A 19,668-nucleotide genomic window follows, 5' to 3' on the forward strand; every position below is an offset into this window, starting at 1 on the left:
CTAGAAAGCTTCTCTTTAATTGACAACTAACAGATGTCGAATCTAGGAATAAAATGGTTTCAGTGAATGAAGGTAGCACTGTCTTATTCTACCAATTTTGTTTACCTTTTATTTCTGCTTTGCTGGTGGAGTATTTCCAGACAGAAGACTTCTAAACTAGCAAAAAGCCTGCTAAGTAATACTATTCTAACCCCACATACACCAACACTGTAGTAAAGGGAATAATAAGAGCCAGAAATTACATTAGATTCTGGAAACATTTGCCAAAGTCTGGCTGACAAAGAAGATAATGTCCAAATATGTTTTTTAATAATATTATAACAAGCCTGTACTAGATCTTTCACCTATATTATTTTATTTAATTTTCACACAAAATTTGAAAGGAGAGATGACAGTTCTCATTAGACCAGTGAGGAAACTAGCACATGAAGTAACATCTATATATGTGCCTATACCTACAAAAGATATTTTATCTGTGTATGGGCATTTATAAGGCTTAGTTACATGTATTTCCTAGGTATCATTATGAGATATGTCTTGACCTGAACTTCTGCTTGATATTTACAAATGTAATATAACTTAGAGGGAACAAATAGCAATGGTGTTAAAATTTAGAGCTGATAGGAAGAAAACTTCCAAAACTGACTTCAATGAAATTTAATCCTATGGATTCTCTACCCTTTGGAGTATGTAATGTATGAAATCATCCATGAAATTCAAGCAAATTCAGAATCTGTTTGGAGAAGATGGTTAAGTAAAATGAACCATTGTGTATAGTGTCCGCAGAGTACAAAAAGCCTTTGACTGAATGGAAATAAGAGCAGTGTTGGAAGCTCAGAGTATGAAAGGAATTAAAGAAATATATATTGGTACCATGATCTATGTCCTTCTAAAAAATTTATGACCCCCAACAAATAAAGTTAATTCATTTTTGTTGTTGTTGTGGTGGTGGTGGTGGTGGTGTGGTGGTGGTCCTTAGAATCCGAACAGGGCTACCTCTCCTCAGATGCCTAGACAAAAACATTCTAGAAGCCTAGAGAGAAGCAAAATGTCAATAACATCATTTTGCATTATACATGGAGTTGTGATCATGAGAAGATGTTTTATGTTATGCCATTATAAATTAAAAATATACAAAACAAGGATACATTTGTTATACTTTCTATCTGTGGTGCTTACTTCATAAGTTTCAGTTGTACCTATCCATTATTTTATTTACGTTCAAATGAAATCTGAGGACAAATAAAAATAAGACATTTTTGTTCCCGACTCAGTTTCTGTACTGAATACAATAGAATGCTGTTCCAGCTCCTTCAAAGAAAATAACTAAAGATATTTCATATTAGCCTGTGACATTATTTTCATGTCTTGGCCTTTTTAAGTGATTTCCAAAGAAATATACAAAACATGAAGTATGTAGAAAGCAAGCCAACATGGCATGCCAAAATATCCCATTGGATATTAATAAATAAAAGCTTTTTTTTCAAGTTTTAGCATCTTAGAGAGTTTCTGGTAACTTTTTGGTTCCACCCTCTTTCCTACTTCAAGGAGTTCACAAAAAACTGGATTTTGTAGACTAGGTGACAAAACCGCCCATTCTATATACAGGTCCAACCAGCTCCTCTTACAGTAAAGTAACCATTTTCCAGTGTAAACTTCCTAATAGCTTCCTGGAGGTTACTATGATAAGTTGTGGGGAATAAGTCTCTTTGGAATATAAAGTTTCATATTTAAAACCACTTTCCTCATTCTTTGATAGATACCTTGGCCATAGAGAGCTGATTTGGCTTCCACTGAGTTTTTCTTGAGGATGTTTGAAATGTTCCCTAGTATTTTGTGTCTCAGGCTATAGTAGCCATGAACTATTTGTATTCTAGAAGCAATGGCTAGAAAAAAGAATGAGTAAGGAAATGACCATCATAATTGTGTTCTTTGTCTAGAGGCCATGCTAGAGAGTATCCTACATTTTTATAGAGCATATCACTTGAAATAGATTGAACCTGGATGGCAAACAATTATTCAACTAATTGCAGCTCCAAACCCTTTCTCTGAATCTAGATAATTACTTTTATTCAACTGCATTTACCTAAACAGCTATCTCTGTTGTCTACCATATTTCATAATGTGGCATAGCCCATGTATTGAGGAAATGTTTAGATACAATCCAGAAACATGATTTCTTTCTCTGTGGAAAATCTCTGGACATTGTATTCATGTTCTAGAGCTGCCATAACCAAGTACCACAGACTAGGGATGAGGGTGCATGGTGTTAAACAACAAATTACTTCCTCACTGTTCTGGAGGCTAGAAGTCCAGGATAAATATGTTGGCAAGATTACATTCTTGTGAGGCCTCTTACCTTGGCTCGTAGATTGCTGTCTTCTTCCTGTGGCTTCACATGGCCTTTCCTCAGTGGGTGTCTGTGTCCTAATATCCTCTTCTTATAAGGACAGCAGTCATATTAGGTTAAGGACCATTCATATGACCTCATTTCCCCTAGGTTACCTCTTTGAATGTCCTATCTTCAAATACAGTCACTTTCTGAGATACTGGGGTTTAGAACTTCAACATATGAATTTGGAAGCGGGGCACAATTCCACCCATAACAAATATTATACACATTTGGGGGTGGGGGGTGATACATTTCGAGTTTATTGAGTTGGTTCCTGCTTGTCTTCAAGGTCAATAGAGTATTATTCTATGGGACAAAAATAAGATGTAAAATGTCTAGAACTTAATCTGTATTCACTTGAGTAATATTTCTGAGCACCTGGTGAAGCCCTCTCCTTTGAGGAATATAAAGCAGCCTCAACAGCTGTAGCTTTGAAAAGCACGTACTGCAGTCCCTGGTATGTAGTTTCTATTCAAACTATGCTGGTTTCATAAAAATTAAGTAAACAAACATATTAACTGTCCAACTGGTTTAGTTCCCTAAGAATGTCCTCACTGGAGTCTCATGTTATACCCAAGGTATTGTAGGAAGCAGCTGTAGCGAGTGCAGCATGAAAAGATCTGCTTTTGGCAAAGGGTTTACATCATTGTGTTTGAGAATTTGGAACCTCTCTGATCTATCAGAAATCAACTGTCACTTTAAGGAGCCAGCACAACAGGAAAGGTTGAGCTAGTCCAATGGTTCAATGAACTTCCTTTTGATACACCCCTTTAAATGCTAAACTAAAAATCAGCTATACCCTTATAGATAAAGTGTGTTTTATCCACTTTAATATCTAATCTTCCAGTTTGATTTTATGGCCAAACATATTATTATTTTTCAGATCTAGAGTCCCTCTGGCATCTCTCTCATTCATGATGTGACTTTTATGTATCCAGCAGGCCTTTCAGATAAGGTTTCCAAATGGTCATCTGTGCTGGAAGCAGATACCACATCCTTTCTGAGACTTTCACAATGTAGTAGGTTCTTGTCACTACATTAATGAAATCAGAGCTATTCTCTCCATATACTGAGAAAGCTGGGGTGTCTTTTTCTCTTTTTTTATTGCAGCAATGAAATAAAAGTTAGAAAGAGGTTTTAAAAGTGCCATGGAAAAAAATTACAAGGTAAAAATGCATTTGTTTTTTAATACAAAAGGAAGTACCTCTTTACTCTTATGTTACTGTTCTATTCTGGATAGTTCAAGTTATCTGCAGCCAACACTGGGTTAATAGAGTGAGTTTAGTTAAAATCAGACCTGATATGGAAACTTCTGGCTACACCCATCTATAGAGTCATACAAGAGGAAAGTGAGTAAACGATTCATGATGTTTGTTTGTTTGTTTGTTTGTTTATTTATTTTTGGTTGCCGCACTGGGAGGAAGGTGCTACTGGAATCTAGTGGGTACAGGCCAGGAATGCTACTAAATATCCTGCAATGCAGAGGGCTGCCCCCTCACAACAAAGAATTTATTAGTGATATTTAAATGTGCCTTTTTCCTTAGAAATTACCATAACCTACTGTGGCTATCAAAGGTCCATATTTCAGTTCTTATTTTTAAGAAAGAGTGTTCCTAGTAGCTATTGTCATTTTTTTTTCTTTCATGTAAAATTGTTTTTAGCTTGATGTAGATACATGTTTACTTAAAACAAAAATAAAAATACACAGAAAACCCTCCAAGAAAGGGCATTTCAAGATGGCCTAGTTTGGATACATTTAGATATATTTTTTTGTAATCTCATAAAAGTCACACAGTATTTGTTTTCTAGAACTTAATCTATCTTCAATTCTGTTTAAATGCTTTAAACCAAAGCCATGATCAAAATTAATTAAAGACAACCTAATTAGAAGGCCTGGAGAAACCAGCATAGATTATCAGAGTGAAGATTGTGGCTATCTGGATCCAACCAGACTTCTTCATAGTATTGGATTCTAGTGTGTAAAGTTTTCATTGATTTCATATGACAAATTACATCACGCTGAGGTAAATCTGCTAAAATAACCAGGATGGTTTATGCATGATGTTTGTTCGGTATTTCAATTGCCTTAATCCCTTACGTAGTTTGCCTTTTTGGCCTTTATTTGCCTTCCCCATCATAACGGCATCTTGGATATGTTTGTTTCCTAGCGCTTTCCAAATATTTTTCAGATATGTTTTCTCATTTGATACCAACAAGTATCCTTCTATCTTCATTTCACAAATAAACAGATATACAATAAATTAATTGTAAATCCAGGCCTGGTGTTTTGTGCAATGTTTCCCATTTTATCATATTTCCTCTTTACCCCATCACCACACAACAATTTGTTCCGTCTTCTGCCCCTTTTCTAGTGTGGTTTCTTTTTATTCCAATTTGTTTTATATCTGTGTATATAAGATTCTCTTCCTTCTATAAATTGGTAATTACAAAACATCAGTCAGTTGACAGGTAAAAGCAGTCTCAAGTAAGACATTTAGGGATGAAATGAAGTAATAGTGAATCTACTACCACTTGCAATTATTATTTACTTGCTTTTTCCCTTTCAGCTTCTGTCAGCAAAGATTAAGTCTGAACATAGTGGTTTTTCAGGGGCTTATTGGCTCCTTATCCTGGGTTCATCACTTGTCAGCCATGGAAAAGTTACTTAAGCTACCCATGCGTCACGTTCCCTATCTGTGAAATGGAGATGATAATAACAATGTCATTGAGCTTATTTCCTGATTGAAAAAATTATATTAGACAATGAATGTCAAGTTCATAGTGTAGTCCCTAGCATACAGTAAGCACTAAATAATTGTTGGTTATTGTTTTTATTGCAAAGCACCCTGAAAGGTGGTCATGTGAATTTTGTTCTGTACAGGGTTTTTATTTTGTCAATAAAAATTACTAACTTTTAAGGTCATATTAAAAAAATGTCCTTATGTGTGTATCTAGCTTTCTAGTTCTCTGCCTACCTACAGTAAACTTCATAAATCATATTTATTGAGCAACTTCTATAGACTCTTACAGGCTTCATTGAGGTGGTTCTCAACTGGGGATAACTTTGCACCACCAAGAGATATTTGGCAATATCTGGAGATAATTTTCATCATCACCACTGAGAAGTGTTACTGGCAGCAGGTGGCTTAAGGCCAGGGATGCTTCTGAACATCCAAGAAGGCACAGGACAGCCCCCACAACAAAGAATTATCCAGCCCCAAATGTCAATAGTGCATCACTGTTGAGAAACCCTGCTCTACTGGAAAAGGAAGAAGCATAGAACTTCATCACTGTTAGCACTTTACTTAGAAAATGCCTATCAAATAGTACAAATGTATTGGAGGATCCCAAATGTAAGGATCCCTGTTAACACCAAGATGGGATTATGGTCATTTCATCTTGAGAACTGGCTAGAATCATGAGGAGGCATATAAATATGGACATAACTGTATGTTTAGATAAATCACAGTGGCCTTGAAAAATATGCCTTAAAGCTCTCTGGTTTACAAGGAATCTTAACCTTGGTTGCTTATGAAAAAAATTTAATATAAAAATTAGATATTATATTCCAAAAGAATATTTCCAACTACTTGCCATGTTATTTCTTTAAGCTACTTGGTAAAGGGCTACAAATTGTTTTTGTTTTGTTTTAATTTTAAATGAAGACTACATAGATATCTATAGAAGGAATGCAGGTTTAAGTAACACAAGGTGATACTGATATTATATGGCATTTCTAGTGGGCATAATCAAATGGTACTTATTAATTGGTAAATTTTTTATGCATATTGAAATATTCTGTTTTCATAATCATTTCAATTAACTGATGATTATGTGGAGGTGAATAATATCAATGGTATTTGCCTTTGGTTATGCAATTATTTGTTATTGTTTTCTTGCTCAAGATGAAATCATTCTGTTGTACCTGAACACTCTCCTTTGACAATCTCAAACCTATGTATCATAATGGCTTCTTATGTTGGACTTTTCTGATAAATTTTTGGTAGAGATAGTTGTGTGTGTGTGTGTGTGTGTGTGTGTGTGTGTGTGTGTGTGTGTGTTTAGGTTTCCACTTAAAGTTCAGTGCCAAAGCTACAGTACTTACACATTTTCTAAATGTGTTTTAAGCAATAAGTTGTACAACATTTTTAGAACATGTGTTAAGCTATTTCTCTAAGAATGAAGCTCTTAACAAAACATAAGCACTCTGCATGAGATCTTAGCAGCAAAGTGCTTAAAAGATAAAGTAAGAATTGGTACCATGGGAAGAACACCAGCTGTAGAGCGCTCAGGTCCATTATGAGAAGTATGGTAGTGGGTAGGGAGAAAATGATTTAATCAGGAGTAAAACCAATTTTATTATGAGGGCACGCAGGGGGTGTGGCACCATAGTGAGAGGGACATTTCAAAATATCTGACAGATTTCAACAATGTGAAAACCCCGTTCTTTAAAGTGACAGTAAACCCCATCAGGTCTCCCTTTTTGATGCTATTGTTAACAGTTGACTGTTTAAAGCTGGCCTGCTAAGATGCTGTCGTCCTATTTCAATAGTGTGTAACCAAATAAAAGACTAATTGTTGAAATACAATCAATCAAAAATGATTGCAGGGCAGAAAGAAGGTCTCCTCTGCTGATTTTGTTGTAGATCATATTATTGTGTTATGATTGAGGTAAAAATGAAGATTGAAAAGGAAGAAAAATAAATAGCCCATCTGAAATACACAGACCCACCTTCAGTCCTTCTCATCGCAAACATTCTGTTGAGCAGGACCGTCACTTAGTAGCCCTGGAAATAGATTGAGAAAGAAAGATATGATAAAGATTCCGTCTAATATTTTTAAAAGGACAGGAACGCTATTAGCAAAACAACCCATGCAGAGATTCCCTACGGTGACAATTCTCAGCTTTTTTATATTTTTGGTTCAAATTCTCCTCTGAGTTAGTAAAACTGACACCACGGGGCATGTGAATGTGAGACCAATACATTGGTAAAGAAACAAAATTCCAGTTGACCAAAATACCTGTTAAGTTCTTGCCAGGATATTCAGCTTTTCAGTTAATCCTCAGGGTGTCTAAACTGATTAGCTTTGTTTTCATTAAGCCCAGAATCCAAATTTTTTTTCATGTCACACGTTTAGAAAGACAAATACTATAGATCAGCAGCCTTGCTTTTGTGTCTTGCGTCCTTTTAATTGTATGTAAAGCTGTCACTTTCAGACTTGATTATATACACTCCTTGGGTGAAAATGATTCCAGGCTTTCATATTGAAGGCCAAAAGGGAAAAAAACAAAACAAAACAAAACCAACAATTGCCCAGCATCTCTTTATTTCTTCTAAAAACTTCATTTTGGCATTTATTTTCTTTAATATTTAAATGTCTCAACTCACTCAAGCTTCCCAAGCAAGTATTTCTGTTGTTTGTAAGAGGAGTTGGTAAGCACTTGTGGTTTGTCTTCAGTGTGTTATAATTTTTGACAGCTTTGCATAGCCTATGCAGGCCAACAGGGGTCTGTCTAATATTGTTGCTGGGTACATTTTCCTCACTGAGATGAAAACTAAAAAAAAAAAAAAAAGATATTTTTGAAGCAGTAAGAAGGAATTAATATCCTTTCTCACTCAGTATTCTATTCCTTGCTGACTTTATATTCAGCAAAAAAAAAGGGGGGGGGGGGGGTGGGAGAAAAGTGTTACCCATTATTCCCTTGTACATAGCAAGGCTAACACATGTAAAGCAATAACTCATTTTCTATTGCCATGTTTAGCATATGTCTCCTGTTGGCTCAGCAAGGCCTTTAGGCCGGTCCCTTGAGCCGGCCATCATTGGCAACTCTTAGCCCCTCGGCCTCAAAACCAAATAGCTTTGAATCACATTGAGCTGTGATGCTAATTTTCATACTGATGCATTATGGGAATAAATGTATCTGACATACTGTGTCAATGGCACTGTCTCTTTGTGTCTCTTGTTTTTTTGTTAGCTGCATTCCTACAGATGGTATTCCATTGAAAATGTTCCCTTCCTACGGAAAAAGGGAAGGGGAAAAAAAAAACATGCACAGCACCAAACCTCTAGGTGCAGAAGGTTGTTAACGGTTGCTGATGATAGTAGGCAAACATTAACATAATAATTAGTGTCTTGTAATTGTTTCATTAAAACCAGTTGTTCCATTTCTCCTCGTGTTTTCCCAGAAGAGAAGCTGAATTTGGACGACAGCCAGTGGGAGGACATCCACGTTGTCACCGGAGCACTGAAGATGTTTTTCCGGGAGCTGCCTGAGCCGCTCTTCCCTTACAGCTTCTTTGAGCGGTTTCTGGAAGCGATCAGTAAGTAACTCACACACAGGAGCGGTTAGTGGAATAAGCTGGCAGCGTGGAATTATTAAGTAAATAATAAGAATGACGATAATAGCAATCATAGAGATAATAATATCCCCAACGCTCCACTTCTTTCATTTTAGTGTTTGTGTTTTTGATGGCTTATTTTTATTTCGGGCCCTGTAATAGTATCTAAGGGTTTTGTTTTTTTTCTGTCTTTTTGGTTTTCATTTCTTAAATAAGGGAAAAAAAAAAAAAAAAAAAGAATACAGCATTCTATTTAGAGTGGCCGACTTTCAACCAAGCCTCCTCGAATGAAAATAGCTTCTCATGGAATCTGTTTTAAAGGGGTCACCTTTGGTATCCCCCAGCCTCCACCTTTATACTTTCAGATCTGTGTAAATTCAACCAAGTACAAAGGGATCTTTAAAAAGAACTTCAGTGAATTAAATATTACATTTCACCAAAGAGGTGTTAAATCATCAAATGAGGCAGCACCTTCTCTTGGTTCGCTCACCTTTCACCCCCCAACATTACTACTAAATAGCCAACTACAGTTTGCTTATAAGCAGTGTGAGTATTCAATTAAGTGATGGCAAAATGTCTTCTGTTAAACTGGTGACTTTTATGAGAGGTTGGGGTATATCATTTACTGGCCAGTAGTCATTGTACACTTCATGAAGCTTCCATTTCTATTATGTTCTCATCCATAAAACACATACATACACACACTGAAGTAAAAATGAATGAATGAAAATCTCTCTAAATGCAAGGAAACTTCTGCTATTGATTCTTGGAGAAGCAACTACTAGTTTATCTCTGAATTGAATAGCTTAGGGTACACTTACTATAATTGTGACAGCTTGGGGAAAAAAGTTTCCTGGCAAGTAAGCTGATTCAAGGAAGAAAAAGAAAAAAACAAGAAAGGTAAAATTAAAAAGCTTACAAGCCTAGCAGGAGCTTAATTAAAGTCCAAACAAGAAAAATCTCCAAGAAAAAAAAAAAAAAATGCTCTACTTAGGAGGTCTGATCTTAGCTGGTGGTGTGTGCCATGTTTCCATCAGTGGGAGTGGGGATTTGGGGAGCCCATGTTGGAGAACAGCCCCTCAATATGCCCTTTATTCTGTGTTTTATTTCACAAAAGTCTTCATACTTGTTTAAAGCTCCAGCAAAGTGATATCAAAAAGAATAAAGCAGAGTTTCTTCTCCCAAGATGTTTCTATTGTTGCCTGCTCACAGTTTCAGCTCGTCTTGTTGTTGAATATAGGAGCAGTGTCCTAACTATGGGTTTGAGGTGAGGCTGGAGCTCTTATCCCGTCATAACATTTCATGTCATGCTTCCTCTCCTTCTCAGGAAGAATGAGTGGTATTTTATAGTTCCCAGTCCCTCTGAACTTCTTTTTAGAAGGAGGAATAAACAAAAAGAATAAATAAGCGTGCATTTCTATGACATCTTGTTCTGATATTCTGTCCTGGAACACGTGAGCAGGAAAGATCACTCACAATTATAGGACAGTGTTCTGATAGGAAATGGGGGAGGCTTGCATTTGGACACCTATCTTTGTGTATATGTAAAGAAGTCATACAAATTTCACAACGTGGTCCCCATACTTTTAAGTGAAATGATCTTACTTGGTCGCATACTTGTACATGTGCTGATTTGAGGGCTGTGATCTGGAAGAGCCATCATTTAAGCTTCCCTTAGTTCTCCTGATTCTAAAGATACTAGGCCAGCCTTTCCCTTTGCTTAAGAGACATGGGAAACAGGTCCTCAGAACCCAGGTGAGGATACATTCTTTGAATTCCCATAAACAGTAGGACAATCTCTGTATTGTCATAAGACTCAGGTCCAGACTGGACAGAATTTCGGAAGCACTGCCATGATCAGAACAAGGCAAAACTGAGATGGGAAGCTGTTGCCAACACCCATAAAATGGATGATAGTGAGAATGAATGAGATGGTCCTCAGAAAAGGCTTGTTAACATGTGAGAGACTGTGTGAATGCTAACGGTGTTTCTCTAGACAAGCTGTATTTGAGAAACCAATCTAGATGTGAAGAGACAACAGACTTTTCCTTCATTGTTCAAGCAAGGAGAGTCAAGCTGAGCAACCGTGCCTTACCTAACTCAGGATGGTACTTTCCATTTATTAATATGCAAAATGGAGGGACTAAGCGACAGGGTACTATGTCTGAGAAATATGTTATGATGCTGGACAGAGGCCTGTGTTTACTAACATGTATTTCTGGCATCACCTTGAAGTTAGTTCTTGTGTTCTCAACTCAGCTCTAGGTTGTAGTTCATATTTAAATAGCCTTAAGAAATGGGAGAATGGCCACCTAGTTCCTTGGCAATGGTAAAAACACACAAGAGGAGGTACTTTTACCCCACTGTGCACCAATTGAGAAAAAAAATAAATCTTTGAAAACATAAATACAAAGACAGAGGGGGGTTAAGCGTTATCATAGCTCTCACTACCTCCTGTAAAATCTATATAGTGAGAAGCTCAACAGACCTGTCCACAAGTTCCTGGCTTTTTATAAAAGGAATAAACTGGGAATCAAGCAGGTAAAGTAAATTCACAGGGGAGGTGATCAGGTATGTTGACTATGGGCCTCTTTGGCCATTTTCATCCCTCACCTTTGTGCTCTGTACCATAAGAAGCTTGTATTTCACAGGTGCTCTGAGGGCCATCCTCCTGCTGTGGCCGCCAGTGGAAGCCACGAGCAGTAGAGAGCAGAAAGGGGACAGAAAAGGCCAGCCACCCCCCCCCAACCTTTGCCCACATGCTTCAGGGAGCTTCTCTGTCTGAGGATGCGTCCCTTCCATGGTGTCAGCGTGGCCTGGACAGGTCCACTCTGGTTCCCGCTTCCATCTTACGATGTGGCTCCTCCTCTCTTGGCCCCTCCATCCTGGTCGTGGCTTCCTGCAATGGCTGGTCTCATGGTTACTTCTGCCTTCTTTATTTGGCTCTTGGCTTCTTCATCACATGGGTAACCAGTTCTCTGCATCAAAATAATTTGCTCTGTTGGTGTAAATACTTGAAGTGGTTTCTGTTCTTTGGTTTAAACACTAGCAGAACACCATGCGAGGCAATGATATGGTTCACGTAGTTATAGCATGATTTCCCTTTCCGGTCTCACTACCCCCAAGCCCAGTTTGTGAAGGCTTCATGTTTTCACTTCATCCCAAATTGAGAGCTCTGTTACCCTTTTATGATAGATTTAAAAGGTGATTAGACCAAAGGAATTTTACATCCAACTGGAACGCTTTATCTCTGAGGAGGAAATTTTATTTCATGTACAAGCAATTAATGACTACTTATGCTATTTGAATTACTGTTAATTTTCTTTATATGTTTGAAAGTCATCATTACATATTCCAAGAAAAAAGAACAGAAGGCATTTACTTTTTAAAATTGTTTCTTTTTGGACCAAAAGCAAATATTAATATGAGAAGAACCTGCAATTGCCATAGTGATCCCCTGTCTGATAACACCCACTGGGGTAACGAAAACACTAGAGATTGTTTTATATTTCAGAATCCAAGTACTGTAGTTATTGATCTGAAATTCTATACTTAAGGTCAGTGCAACTGGGTCACCTGCAGGTTTTTTCGTGAGGATTTAACCCACTGACTGCAATGACTAATTCCCTGGAAATGACTTGTGCTAACGGCATTATTAGTACAGTAAATATGAACTTGGAACAAAAACACAACTATAGAGTTTTATGATAGGTGATGCAATCTGTGGGTAAAGACCTGCAGGGGTCTGGACATTTCCAGTACATTGAAATCCTAGGAAATGTATTAAGTTTACCTCTATCCCCAATGTTTTTTTTCTGGTAACTCTACAGATCCAAAGAAAAGAGACACAAACCAGTGTCTTTTCTATTTTGATATCTGCATTTTCCCAAAATTCCTGGGAGATGGAAAGAAAAGAGAAAAACTCATTGCATTTTTTACAATTATCTCATTACTTTTTTTTTTTTTTTTCCCTGAGAATAACAAAGCAGCAGCTATTGGAAAAGTGGAAAAAATGTGTGGAAAATAATTTCTAGCTAATATGTTTATGAGAATTAAATAAAATAATGTTTTCCTTATTCTATATTAGATGCTAGATAAACGATTTGAAATACATTTATTTTTCAGAGTAATAAAGTAAGTCACAAAATATTTCCCAAGTTCACATGGCTCAAAAGATTAAACTTAGCATTCAACTTCAGACTCTAAAACATAAATACTTTCCATCATCCTACATTGCCTTTCTGGGAATGTTTATCTAAAAGAAATCTTACTCGAAAAATAAGTAACTAGCTGTTGCCAAATATCTGACTGTTACATTACCGTATATAAGACCTATAAGTCCTCTATCAGTCTATGTAAGACCACAAGCGTATCTATCTTTTTTTTTCAACCAAGGTTAGAATTAAATTAAATGATCAAAAATTTTAGTTTTGGGTTTTAGGTTAAAAATAAGATAGAGCTTTCCAAGAGTGAGCAATGTTTCAATATTTATTACTAGATACTAAAGTCATCAAGGCTTTAAATATTGCCCTCTCTGAGTCCATTTTTAACCCTCGACTATTTTTTTATAACTAATTGATCCACCATACCCTTTTGAAAATCATTTAGATATACACGTTATTTTCCTCTTTCATATGAGTAACACTTTCAAGCTTAAGTGTTATTAGTTTTTTTTTTTTTTCAGTATTTCACATGTATCAAATTACAATATACAACAAACCAAATTTTACAGAGGAGTTTATGACGAAAAGTGATGGATTGGGCCCTACCACTTCACAGGCCCAGGTTTACTCATAAAAGGAAACCTCATTTAACTATTTCAGTTTTAACCTCTTCTATTGGTTACGTTTATAACTCTGGATAACACATCTACTTCTTGGCTTATCAATTATGGATAATACCTAATATGAAAAATTGATTTATTCTATTCGACTTCCTCCAAAATTTGATAGTCATGTTATTATGTTTAGATGTTAAATAATACACATAATCCTATTTCTTATTTCATCAACATTAATCAATAGCTCCTAACTTCCTGTTGTAAAGTGAATGTATTTTACTTTCCACTTTCCCTTTACCTCTCTTCTTCATGGTCATTGGTCATTAACTTCTTTAAATTTTAGTGGTTGTTCTAAGTCTTCAGTGGTTTGACCAATTAGAAAACTAATAAGCAGCATTTATATTTGTGTTTTTATGAGTCTATAACACTGCCTCTCCTAGTGGATTCAAAAGATTTCTTCTCTTTGAGTTCACTGTCAAAATCCCTACAATTCTCAACTATATTTCTCACGAGGTCAAATAGAATCTATTTTATTACACTCCCAAAATTGCTTAAACTCTTGGCCACATTTGGTTCCGTTTGTAGTTGGATCATGATTTTCCTGTGTAGATTTTGTATTTATTTAGTTATTTTTCTGGAGATTGTAATTGCTTCTCTTTGTCCTTTCTTTTTTTTTTTTTCTTTTTTCTTTTATAATGTCCTTACTCTTTTCTGACACTATCATACAGAGTCCTATTTTTCCAGGATGCCTCCTTCTAGAGCCTTCTGTCTTTCTAATTCATATTGAATGGACTGCTTCAGGGTGCTCAGCCAGGGATTTCTTTCTGCTTTCTGAGTTGGAGCCACTCAGAGTCACTGTTTTCTAGAAGGCATGTGTATTAGTTTTCTATTTCTGCCATAACAAATTATCTCAAACACAGTGGCTTAAAATTTAGTGATTTATTGTCTTATAGTTCTGTAGGACCGAAGTCTGTCACTTGGTCTCTTTGGGCTAAAACCAGCGTTAGAAGGATTGAGTTTCTTTCTGGAGGCTGGAGGGGAGAACCCACTTCCTTGCCTTTCCCAGCTTCAAGAGACCACCTGCTGCAAACCTTTGCTAGTGGTTCCCTTCCACCACCTTCATAGGCAGCAGTCACATGACAACACATTACATGACCTCTTCCATCATCATACCTCCCACTGACTTGTTTGCCTCCAGTTTCCACTTTTAAGGACGCTCATGATTACATCAGGCCCGCCCGTATAATCCAGGATACTTTCCCCATCTCAAGGTCCTTATCTTAATCACATTGACAAAATCTTTTTTGTAACATATTCAGAGACTCTGGGACTTGAGATGTACACATACTAGGGGTGCCAAAAGAATGTATACAAGTGGACACTTTGATCAACGTTGCTCAAGCAGTAGTTTGCCATAATCAGAAGTGTCTGGACTTTGATGGTAACCACTTCAAGCACCTCTTGTGATTGCAGAAGTCACACATGACTTGCATTCATCTTTTGTTATCGGTATACACTGAGTATTGCAATTTTAATATTTTTTTCTTTCTTAAAATGTGTATGCATTTTTTTTGGCACCCTCTGTCTATGTGGATCCATTTTTCTGCCTACATGTTTTTCTCTCTCATAGTTCTCACAGGTAGCACCTGCTCCACCTCCACGTCACAGATGCTGTTAGTCCATCAATTTTGATGTACCTTCTCTCAAATCCAAATAATCATCAATCATCAGAGTTGACATGAGAATTAAACTATAGATTAATTAGTAGAGGATATGGAAGCAAAGAAAAAAATGACCTCATGCATTTACTTATAAGAGTGTTATCTATTACTTGTGATAAATAGGCTTAGAGATTTGACTCAAGCCAGGACCAAAGCTTGTTTAGTCAAGGACTAATTTCATTTTGGTCACCTTATTCACCTCAGCTCTTTGGTGCCCATAACTGATCATGGGAGTTTGTATTTGTTAGTTTGCTGTATTCTAAGTTTCCAAAGTTTCCTTTTGTCTACAAAAATAATTATTTTTCTTCCTGCCCCTGAGTAATGTTCTATATAACTCTTACCATGGGAATGCAATCAATGCTAACTCCCTGATCAAAACAACCTTATGGTTCCAATATTAATTTCCTTGTCATCTTTTCCAGCTTCTCTTAAGTAAATATTATATATAATGGTTGTTACATATATGTCATGTTTATTTTATATACGTGCATATACATATATGTATGTATGGGTACAGTACTTAAATATTAGGCAAGCCAATGATAAACGGAGATCATAATAATGTAGCATGTAAATCTTCAATTTAAAGGCTGTAGTCACACATGCATTTGAAAACAATGTATTTTTTTAATGCCCAGCTTTTGTAAACACTGATTAATTAAGCAATAAAACTAATTGTGAGAAATGGTATCCATAAGATTGCCTAAGCACCATTAAAATGCAGTCTGTTACAGTCACCAAAGGTAGAGCCTACCCCATGCCTATTTTTAAATATAACTCATACTCCTATATATCTGTCAGTCACACAATCCTCATATAAAAATGATTTAAATTAAAGACAATGCCGTATGTCAGAAAGTATCTATTGCATGTCTTGGTGTTTTTTTCTACAGCCACATGCCATTTTACCTTTATAGTTTCAATAACTAATTGGGGGAAGAAAGCCAGTCAAGTATATTTGCAAATATTTTCTTTACTCTTGACTTTATCTTGCCCTTTGGTCAAACTATTTTTGATGCATCATCAATTCCATGATGACACTCTATGGGAGAAAAGAAACAGAGCTTGCAAGGCACTTGACTACAAACAGTTGCTAAACATGAAAGCATGATAGTGATAAATTGCCTTAAAACTAGAGAAAATAAAAAGCAGGGTTTGAAGGGTTACCACAAAGAAACCAGAGATGTAAAAATAATACAGTATAAAAATATCCTCCTGCACCATTTCAAGGAAATTAAAATAAAGGTAGATTTTACAAATACCCCCCTTCCACTAAAGTGTCCACTGCACGCTAACATTCTCACAGATTTGGCGGGTTTTTTCTTGTGGTTGCTTTTTAATAAGTGTGTGTGTGTGTGTGTGTGTGTGTGTGTGCGTGTGTGCGTGTTAGCAAACCAGAAATTTTATGGCTGATGCCTAGCTTGTCTCTTAACTCATTCTAATTATATTCATAATTAAATTGTAAAAAAATAGTTGACTAGAGCCAAATGGCTTGCACAGGTGTCTTTTTGTAGGAATGCTTTACTGCTAGATAATAAACAACTGGACCTCGATCTACTTAATTTGGCTTAATTAAAAGTCCTTTGTAAGTAAAACTAGAAGGTGATTCAGAACTAAAATTGGGCCTTGATTCTGAAATTAATTGAGTGGTAAGACATCAACTCCATTGAAAATGTGGTGCTTGTCTTTTTGCTTTTCCTTAAAACTTTTCTTTTACTTGCACTCCTTTCTTCCATATCCTTAAAAGGTCACTTTTTCTAAGCAATTAACTTTCAAGCTGAGCAATCAGCCAGTCAGCTTTCATGAGTCAGCTTCCCGAGCATCCCTGCTCCCACTGAAACGACATACTTAAAAAAATATATATAACAAAATGCAGAATTTCTCCTCAATACCTCAGTAGAAAACAGTTATCGTGATCCCTTCCTCTAACGGTAGATTTAAGTGACTGGTTTTCATTGCCTGTTATCAGGTTCACTGCATCAGTAAATTCAAATGAAACAGAAGGTTTGTGGCCTTTCATGTTACAGCGAGACGCCTGCCTCATTTCACGTTCTTACTGTTGACACCAACACCACATTATGATCACAACTCAGGTTACTTCCAAAAAAATTTCTGCCCACCCTCTCCCAACTCTGACTCTGGGCACATCTATAGGGGAATGGCTTCTCCTACTTCCCCAGTAAATTTGTTTCTCTCACTCAGTCCAGCGTGGCCCTAATTATAAAGAAAGGCAAATGATGCAACTGACTTGCCATTTCCTTTTGCAGAAAAGCCAGATTCTTTGCGAGGTCTTCAAAGCCCTACATTATCTGATGGCCCACACTTCTCTTGCCTTGCCCATCTCATTCAAGTCCGATGGTCTCCTGGCTCTTCATTGAATACCCCACAGACACTGAGGGTCTTTGACTGCCCATTGCCTCTACCGGTTCACATGTCCAGATTGCCATTCACAGGTCAGCTTCTCCGTGAGGTCTACTCTCATCAGCTAAGCCAAAATTTCTACTTGCATGGCACATACCACCTCCATTCAAATTTTGACTCCACTATTTACTACCTGTAGGACCTTGAACAAGTTCTTAACCTCTCTACACCTCAATTTCCACATCTATAAAATGGACGTAAAAATAGTATCTACTCCTCCATGGGGATTGTAAAGAATTTAATGAAATTCTAATGATGACAAAGCACTTGCAGATCTCCTGGCACATTGTATTCAGTAAGTGTTAGCTACTATTATTAAATCAGAGTACAATCAGACTATCCTTAGACAGCACTCTCAGATGACCATTTTGTCTTCGCTCACAAGCCTTTCCACTCACCAATAAAGCTGTCCTAAGTGACACATATGGCTATCTTTATTCTGCTTTAATATTTGTTTCTAGAATTCCAAACAGCATCAAATATGTTTAGGATAATAAATGATCTAGGGACTCCCAGTTTCTTTCTTTATCTCTTGACATTTCTCCTTTGCTCTGCCACCCATTCCCAGGTGCAACCTCACTTGATTAATCCAAAGCCTGTCACTTTATTCTAGAACATACATCTTAATGATAGCCCAGAGGCTATCTTCTCTAACCCGACTCTACCTTGCTTCTATTAAATATTAGTAAGTCTGTGAAAGTCACAGTGACACCAGAAGAGACAACTTCAAAATAATGCCTTCTCTCAGTTAGGAAATTAGCTACTTTGCTGATAGTGTACCCCGTTTCTGTTTGTGAAGGTCATAGACTCATTGATAGGTGAGGAATTTCGGGTGTGGCAGGATAGGCTATGCACCAGCTTGTACAAATATTTATAACACTGTAGATCTTTCTCACAAAGAAAAACATTAAAAGACTTATCAGCTAACCCATACTCAACAAGTATCCCTTCTCATACGCACACATAGACACAGGGACACACACACACATGCACACACTCTCATTTTCCAAACCTGAAATATTTCATTTTATCTTTTCAGCTCTCACAACTTATGATATTACAGTTTTTAAAAAGGTAGATTTATTTATTTATTTGTTTGTTTGTTTATTTATTTATTTATTTATATTTACATTTATCTCAAGAGAACTTTCACATGAACATCCCTTGAGCTATTTTCAAAACCTGGCTTGGAGGGAAAATGGGTGCCTTTCCCTGCTTTCTCTGATCTGCTCATACTCAGTCACATGCTCTCATCTGTTCACACATCTGTCTTTGGTTCTCCACTTCTCTGTCAATAAAGGAATTTGATATGAATAACTTCTAGGACTATCATGGGCTCCTTGAAATGCGGCATTTCCTCATTTGGCTCACTCCTGATTGTTCTGGGGAGTTAAACTTGCGATGTGATGTCTGCTGGAGTACTACAAATTTCCTGAGAGAATACTGCTCTGGTTGGAACATCAGAATATCCTCGCTGAGAATTGCCGTGTGCTTTAGAGAATGGAATTTTTCCCTAAGGATTGACTCAAACATTTTATCTACACTTTGGGAAACAAAAACATGGAAAATGGATACACTTTTATAGAAATCAAGTAGCAGCATGGGTTTTAAGAGTAGAAGCAATGTTTTTGGAAGATAAAAGCACACATATAGTTTTAAAAATCCACCAGCGATAAAATAGTGATATTGGATAATTCTGAGGGTTTCCTCCTTTCATTGTCTATTTAAATGTGCAGCCCCCCCCTCCATTTTATTTCATACCACACCTTTATTTTTTAGAAAACTGAAATTCTAAAAGGTCAAATGCCTACAGCTCTGAGTCCGTGATTACTGTCTAACCAATCAGCTTTTGGCCCCTCTCTTTTTCTTCTCACTTTGAGTGTCCAGCGGATGCAAAGTTGACTCTTTCAGATCTCAAGTCTATTCTTCTGCCAAGTAACGGATGGGCAGACCTAATTAGTGCCATCTGTTGTGCTAGTTGTGGGTTGATACTGTCTCACCAACAGATGAAAT

At 36.8% G+C, this 19,668-nt stretch overlaps 1 protein-coding gene across 1 annotated transcript in view; it reads left to right on the top strand.

Annotated features, from left to right (window-relative positions):
- The window catches only part of ARHGAP15 (Rho GTPase activating protein 15), a 620,344-nt gene that overhangs the window by 482,601 nt on the left and 118,075 nt on the right, over positions 1–19,668 (top strand). The window contains exon 12 of the mRNA XM_019735910.2: positions 8,581–8,715. Coding sequence (XP_019591469.1) covers positions 8,581–8,715 — 135 coding nt within the window. The remainder of the gene's footprint in view (positions 1–8,580; positions 8,716–19,668) is intronic.

Source organism: Rhinolophus sinicus, chromosome 17, assembly GCF_057876585.1.
Source record: "Rhinolophus sinicus isolate RSI-liver-muscle chromosome 17, RSI-T2T, whole genome shotgun sequence".
In the NCBI taxonomy this organism is placed as follows: domain Eukaryota; kingdom Metazoa; phylum Chordata; class Mammalia; order Chiroptera; family Rhinolophidae; genus Rhinolophus; species Rhinolophus sinicus.